Below are 7,755 nucleotides of genomic sequence, written 5' to 3' on the forward strand. Positions count from 1 at the left end.
AGGGTGCAGGTCCCTCTCTCAGGGTACAGGTCCCTCTCTCAGGGTGCAGCTCTAGGCATGGGTCCTACACAGTTTTAAAGCCTGACCGTCTTTATCGTTCGATACCCACACAGTTTACTACCTGACCGTTTTGAACCAGTCATCTCTGGTCGGCGACTTATGCTGAAAATAAGTGTTGTCACTTTTGCTTGTCATCCCTTGTATTTGTTGTGTCTTTGGATCCATCAATAAAATCAATCAATCAATCAATCAAGAAGGAGAAAAGCATGTCCATGATCACACACTGACAGGTTATCAGCTCATTTATTAAATCATCAATAATCAATAACGACACAGTCGGAGCGCGTGAGCCGGTCAGAGAGATTATAATGATGACGTACGTCGGCGAGACACATAGACTGGAATAATGATGCATGAAGAGGACCATGACATCACAAGTGGAATACTTCATGAGCACGGGGGGGGGGGGGGGACATTCCACCAGCCCACTCTCCCAAGAGCCCGAGGGGGGGGGTCTGTGTGTGTGTGGGGGGAGGGTGTGTGTGTGTGTGGGGGGAGGGTGTGTGTGCGTGTGTGTGTGTGAAGGACCGGTCGTAGCGTTTAGCGAATGTGAAGTGGGTTTATGTTCAGTGACAAATGTTGCCGTCAAATCATTCCAATGAATCTGCTCTACGTGTCTAGATCTACGTTCTGTTATTTACAGAACACACAGAAGGGTTCTGAGAGGGGGTGTGTGTGCGTGTGTGTGTGTGTGTTCGAGCCGGGCCTCGACAGACCACTGTTCCTTGTGAGGACCTTGTGGCTGGTGGTCGCTCAGGATGATCCCAGGTTTCAGCAGCGGCCCTCAGAAGTATAATAATTACAGTAGGGATGTCCGATATTATCGGCCGATATTGGCATTAAAATGTAATATCGGAAATGATCGGTATCGGTTTAAAAAAAAAATATATATATACGGTATATATATATATATATATATATATATATTTTTTTTTTTTTTTTTTACATTTATTTAACCTTTATTTACCCAGGCAAGTAAGAACAAATTCTTATTTTATTTATTGTCAAAAGTATGCATAATGTTGTAAAGCCTTAAGGTCCCCCTATAGGGGGGCTCTGCTTTTCTTTATCATAAATCAATCAATAGAGACCGTATTAGATCCCCAATTATCATATCATGGGGTATCAATGGAAAGCAACACTCATTGGCTACAACCCTGTGCAAAGATTTTCGAGATCGCCAAATGATTGACGGAGCACGCCTCACATATCGGCATGTAACTCGAGAACCGCTAAACAGATTTTGTCACCTGAAAGGGCAATCGACAGGCAACAAATAGGGCTTTAATTCTATCTATATATTGTATTAAAAGAAATGCACACCCGAGCCACTAGAGGTCGGCAAAGAATCGTCCACATGTGGGCCCTTGGATGTTAAGAGGTTAATGTTTTAAATTTTTTTTGTAGCCAAGAGTAAAGACCATAACCCTATCAAAAACAGTAGTCAAAGTGTATATTTTCATTTTTACCGATGTTTTATACGATTTATCGGAAATACGAATTTATCGGAAAATGCTAATTATCGTAAAAACCACAAGGAAATGACTAAATCCAGATTCAACCCTGCCATTGGAAAGAGGAGCATTTTCCCTATATATAGATGTATGATTTGGCCATAATAAGGTCAAGGTCAAGTTCAAGGTCAAATATGAATTTATAATTAAAATCGATTATCATTAATTACTGTATCTACAAATCCTTCTGTTTAATCATCTTCACTTTATTCATTTGCTTAGATATTTTGTACACATGATCTCAATAAGGTGGTGAATGAGCTCAGTGAGCATTTTCTCATACCCGCAGATATTAACATGATCAAAGATGCAAAAATCATAAATCATAATTTATATTCTCCTTTTCTTCATTACAATTTACACAATATTTCTGACACTGGAAATACATACGACCAGGTCCCTAGATGTTCCTAGATACCAAGAACATGCAAATTGACCTTGCAAAAGTGGAGCAATCTTCCATTTACTTAGGCATGTACCTTTAGGCGAAAACGGGCTACAGCTTAAAAGGTTAATTCCACGACAAGAGATATGTAACCTGGGGGGGGGGGGGGGGGGCCTGCATATATCGGTATCGGTTGATATCAGTATCAGAAATTAAGAGTTGGACAATATCGGTATATTGGTCAAAAAGCCGATATGGAACATCCCTGGTGACGTCGTCTTCAGCCCCGTGTCTCAGGCCCGGGAACGCTGCGCTCACAGACGGGACTCGTAGACGTCTTGAAGACGGTGGCCAGTAACCATCTTTCACACACGACAACGGATGGTCCTCACAAGTATAGGTAAACACATAGATGTGTGTGTGTGTGTGTGCGTGCGTGCGTGCGTGCACGTGTGTGTGTCTCCTTCAGGCAGCAGCGATGGAGGCGTCGTCCAGCTGACGACCCTGAGGCTGAAACACAACAACAGACCAATCAGAACAGTCAGTATTTGTTGTCCATGGCAACAATCCACATGTAGTTAATGAAGCCTCGCTACCCCACAACCAAAAGTTTAACTTCACAAACAGTACGGCAGTTAGGTAGGCAAGTTCAAGTTTCAAGTTTCTTTAAGTTTCTTTAATAGTTGTCATACAGAAGTACAGAATACTTTCATACAAAATGCTTCTTACTGTTACGCTCCAGAGACTGTGCTAGACAAGATAGTATCAAACAACATAGTATAGCATGTAATTTAGAAGAAGAAAATGAGGTCACAGTGTTCGGTATAGACATATGTACAATGTTCTGAGTTACCATATAATATACAATACTATGCAGTGTACTAATGTACAGTACTATCTAGTGCAAAGCAGAAATGGGATGAGGTACAATTTAGGTACAATTTACAGTAAGGTGTACGAGTTGTAGTGCAATCCTTCATCAATAAATATAAAGTGTGGGGAGTGGGTGCTACAGTGTGTTTGTTTAAAGTGGGTGTGTGCTATAAAGTGTGTGGAGTGGGTGCTACAGTGTGTTTGTTTAAAGTGAGTGTGTGCGTGTGGATGTGTGTGCTATGTGCGTTTGGTGGTTGTTGTTGTGTAGTGTTCATTTTCGTTTAGCAGCCTGATGGCCTGGGGATAGAAGCTTCTTCTGAGTCTTTCTGTGCTCGCCTTGAGACTCCGGTATCGCTTGCCTGACCGCAGCAGTTCAAAGAGGCAGTTGTTCGGGTGACTGGAGTCTTTAATGATTCTCTTAGCCTTGCCCTTGCAACGCTTGTTGTAAATGTTCTGGAGGGTGGGGAGCCCCCCTCCAATTGTGCGTTCGGCTGAACGTGTCACTCTTTGTAGTCTGCTTCGGTCCTGTGCAGTGCTATTCCCAAACCAGGAGGTGATGTTGCCAGTCAAGATGCTCTCTATTGTACATGAGTACATAGTGTGTTTCCTGGCTCCACAAAGCACAGCTGATTGACTCCCTTTCACTAACACACTACAGAAGGTTAACCCTTTACTATCACACTACAGACGGTTAACCAAACAACAGCCTCTTTGAACTGCGGCGGTCAGGCAAGCGCTACCGGAGTCTCATGGCCGGTACAGAGAGACTCAGAAGGAGCTTCTATCCCCAGGCAAGCGCTACCGGAGTCTCATGGCCCGGTACAGAGAGACTCAGAAGGAGCTTCTATCCCCAGGCAAGCGCTACCGGAGTCTCATGGCCCGGTACAGAGAGACTCAGAAGGAGCTTCTATCCCCAGGCAAGCGCTACCGGAGTCTCATGGCCCGGTACAGAGAGACTCAGAAGGAGCTTCTATCCCCAGGCAAGCGCTACCGGAGTCTCATGGCCGGTACAGAGAGACTCAGAAGGAGCTTCTATCCCCAGGCAAGCGCTACCGGAGTCTCATGGCCGGTACAGAGAGACTCAGAAGGAGCTTCTATCCCCAGGCAAGCGCTACCGGAGTCTCATGGCCGGTACAGAGAGACTCAGAAGGAGCTTCTATCCCCAGGCAAGCGCTACCGGAGTCTCATGGCCCGGTACAGAGAGACTCAGAAGGAGCTTTTATCCCCAGGCAAGCGCTACCGGAGTCTCATGGCCGGTACAGAGAGACTCAGAAGGAGCTTCTATCCCCAGGCAAGCGCTACCGGAGTCTCATGGCCGGTACAGAGAGACTCAGAAGGAGCTTCTATCCCCAGGCAAGCGCTACCGGAGTCTCATGGCCGGTACAGAGAGACTCAGAAGGAGCTTCTATCCCCAGGCCATCAGGATGCTCAACGACAATAACACTATGTAACAAACCATCAAATACACTCACAGCACACACATCCACACGCACACACTCACTTTAAATAAACAACTCACTGTAGCACCCACTTTACCCACTCTAGACACTTTAACACTTTATATTTATATTATTGGTAAAGAGATTTAAGGCAGGAAGCGTCTCAGACTCTGGGTGTCTGTGTCTCTGTTACCTTGAGGCTCTGGGTGTCTGTGTCTGTGTTACCTTGACGAAGATGCGCTGCGGCAGGAAGCGTCTCAGACTCTGGGTGTCTGTGTCTGTGTTACCTTGACGAAGATGCGCTGCGGCAGGAAGCGTCTCAGACTCTGGGTGTCTGTGTCTCTGTTACCTTGACGAAGATGCGCTGCGGCAGGAAGCGTCTCAGACTCTGGGTGTCTGTGTCTGTGTTACCTTGACGAAGATGCGCTGCGGCAGGAAGCGTCTCAGACTCTGGGTGTCGGCCGGCTGGCAGCGTGGGAGGCTGATGTTGAGCTGAGGCAGAGTCTGGTAACCAGCCATCAGAGGGTAGAAGTTATAGAGCATCTGGTGCTCAGAGCCGGGCAGGATACGGAGACGCACCTGGAGGGGGGGAGGGAGGGGGGGGGGGAGAGGGGAGGGAGAGAGAGAGAGAGGGGGGGAGCGAGAGGGGGGAGGGGGGAGAGGGGAGGGAGAGAGAGAGAGAGGGGGGGAGGGGGAGAGAGAGGGGGGGAGAGAGACAGGAGAGGGGGGGAGAGAGAGAGAGAGAGAGATGGGGGGAGGGGGAGAGAGAGAGAAAGAGAGGGAGAGAGGAGCGAGAGAGAGAGAGGGGGAGAGACAGAGAGAGAGGGGGGGGGAGAGACAGAGAGAAACAGACAGACAGAGAGAGAGAGAGAGAGAGAGAGAGAGAGAGAGAGAGAGAGAGAGAGAGAGAGAGAGACAGACAGACACACACAAACACACACACACACAGAGACACAGAGACACACACAGAAAGACACACACACACACACACAGAGACACAGAGACACACACAGAAAGACACACACACACACACACACACACACACACACACACACACACACACACACACACACACACACACACACACACACACACACACACACACACACACACACACACACACACACACACACACACACACACACAGAAAGACACACACACACACACACACAGAGACACAGAGACACAGAGAGTCAAAATGGAGGAATTCGTCGGTTGGTTCATCACAGCTCTACTCCTCTATGTTCTAGAGCAAAATGCACAGAATATTATCTTGAAAATTAAACAAAAATAAAAATGTATTTAGGCTATGCCATTCTCTGGTCCGTGGGTCTAAAAAGGTTATATTTGTTGTTGTTAAACTAACACAGTGTATACAGTATATGTTTATATATGTTCACCTGTTTGAGTCCAGAGAACATGAAGGCGTCTGACGGTTCCACAGCCATCTCCACCTCCTGGACCAGAGGGGTTCGGTTCTCGATGTGGTACCTCACTGGGAGAGACTCGCGCACACGGCCGAACGACGGCAGGTCTGCATAGAGGAAGGAGAGAGAGGGGGACAGAGTATATATTTACTAACCAGCGTGAACATATAGTAGTATATATTTACATATAGTAGTGTATATTTACATATATTTACATATAGTAGTGTATATTTACATATAGTAGTGTATATTTACATATATTTACATATATTAGTGTATATTTACATATAGTAGTGTATATTTACATATAGTAGTGTATATTTACATATATTTACATATAGTAGTGTATATTTACATATAGTAGTATATATTTACAGTATATTTACTAACCAGCATGCACATATAGTACTATATATTTACATATAGTAGTGTATATTTACATAGTAGTGTATATTTACATATAGTAGTATATATTTACATATAGTAGTGTATATTTACATATAGTAGTGCATATTTACATATGTTAGTGTATATTTACATATATTTACATATAGTAGTGTATAATGACATATAGTAGTATATATTTACAGTATATTTACTAACCAGCGTGCACATATAGTAGTATATATTTACAGTATATTTACTAACCAGCGTGCACATATAGTAGTGTATATTTACAGTATATTTACTAACCAGCGTGCACATATAGTAGTATATATTTACAGTATATTTACTAACCAGCGTGCACATATAGTAGTGTATATTTACAGTATATTTACTAACCAGCGTGCACATATAGTAGTATATATTTACATATAGTAGTATATATTTACAGTATATTTACTAACCAGCATGCACATATAGTAGTATATATTTACAGTATATTTACTAACCAGCATGCACATATAGTAGTATATATTTACAGTATATTTACTAACCAGCATGCACATAAAGTAGTATATATTTACAGTATATTTACTAACCAGCATGCACATATAGTAGTATATATTTACATATCATAGTGTATATTTACATATAGTAGTATATATTTACAGTATATTTACTAACCAGCGTGCACATATAGTAGTGTATATTTACAGTATATTTACTAACCAGCGTGCACATATAGTAGTATATATTTACATATAGTAGTGTATATTTACAGTATATTTACTAACCAGTGTGCACATATAGTAGTGTATATTTACATATAGTAGTGTATATTTAAAGTATATTTACTAACCAGCGTGCACATATAGTAGTATATATGTACAGTATATTTACTAACCAGCATGCACATATAGTAGTATATATTTACATATAGTAGTATATATTTACAGTATATTTACTAACCAGCGTGCACATATAGTAGTATATATTTACATATAGTAGTATATATTTACAGTATATTTACTCACCAGCGTGCACATATAGTAGTGTATATTTACATATAGTAGTGTATATGTACAGTATATTTACTAACCAGCATGCATATAGTAGTATATATTTACATATAGTAGTGTATATTTACAGTATATTTACTAACCAGCGTGCACATATAGTAGTATATATGTACAGTATATTTACTAACCAGCATGTACATATAGTAGTATATATTTACATATAGTAGTATATATTTACAGTATATTTACTAACCAGCGTGCACATATAGTAGTATATATTTACATATAGTAGTGTATATTTACAGTATATTTACTAACCAGCGTGCACATATAGTAGTATATATGTACAGTATATTTACTAACCAGCATGCACATATAGTAGTATATATTTACATATAGTAGTGTATATTTACAGTATATTTACTAACCAGCGTGCACATATAGTAGTGTATATTTACATATAGTAGTATATATGTACAGTATATTTACTAACCAGCGTGCACATATAGTAGTATATATTTACATATAGTAGTGTATATTTACAGTATATTTACTCACCAGCGTGCACATATAGTAGTATATATTTACATATAGTAGTGTATATTTACAGTATATTTACTCACCAGCGTGCACATATAGTAGTGTATATTTACA

General features: G+C 41.6%; 1 protein-coding gene across 1 annotated transcript in view; it reads right to left on the reverse strand.

Moving 5' to 3' along the window:
* Positions 1–293: 293 nt before the first annotated feature.
* Positions 294–7,755, reverse strand: part of trappc11 (trafficking protein particle complex subunit 11) — a 71,329-nt gene continuing 63,867 nt past the window's right edge. The window contains exons 28-30 of the mRNA XM_084331361.1: positions 5,672–5,805; positions 4,683–4,850; positions 294–2,469 (exon numbers count right to left, since the gene is read on the reverse strand). Of these exons, the coding sequence (XP_084187487.1) occupies positions 2,425–2,469; positions 4,683–4,850; positions 5,672–5,805 (347 nt within the window). The 3' untranslated portion in view covers positions 294–2,424. The remainder of the gene's footprint in view (positions 2,470–4,682; positions 4,851–5,671; positions 5,806–7,755) is intronic.

Source organism: Notolepis coatsorum (assembly GCF_963971535.1).
Source record: "Notolepis coatsorum genome assembly, chromosome: 16".
NCBI lineage: Eukaryota > Metazoa > Chordata > Actinopteri > Aulopiformes > Paralepididae > Notolepis > Notolepis coatsorum.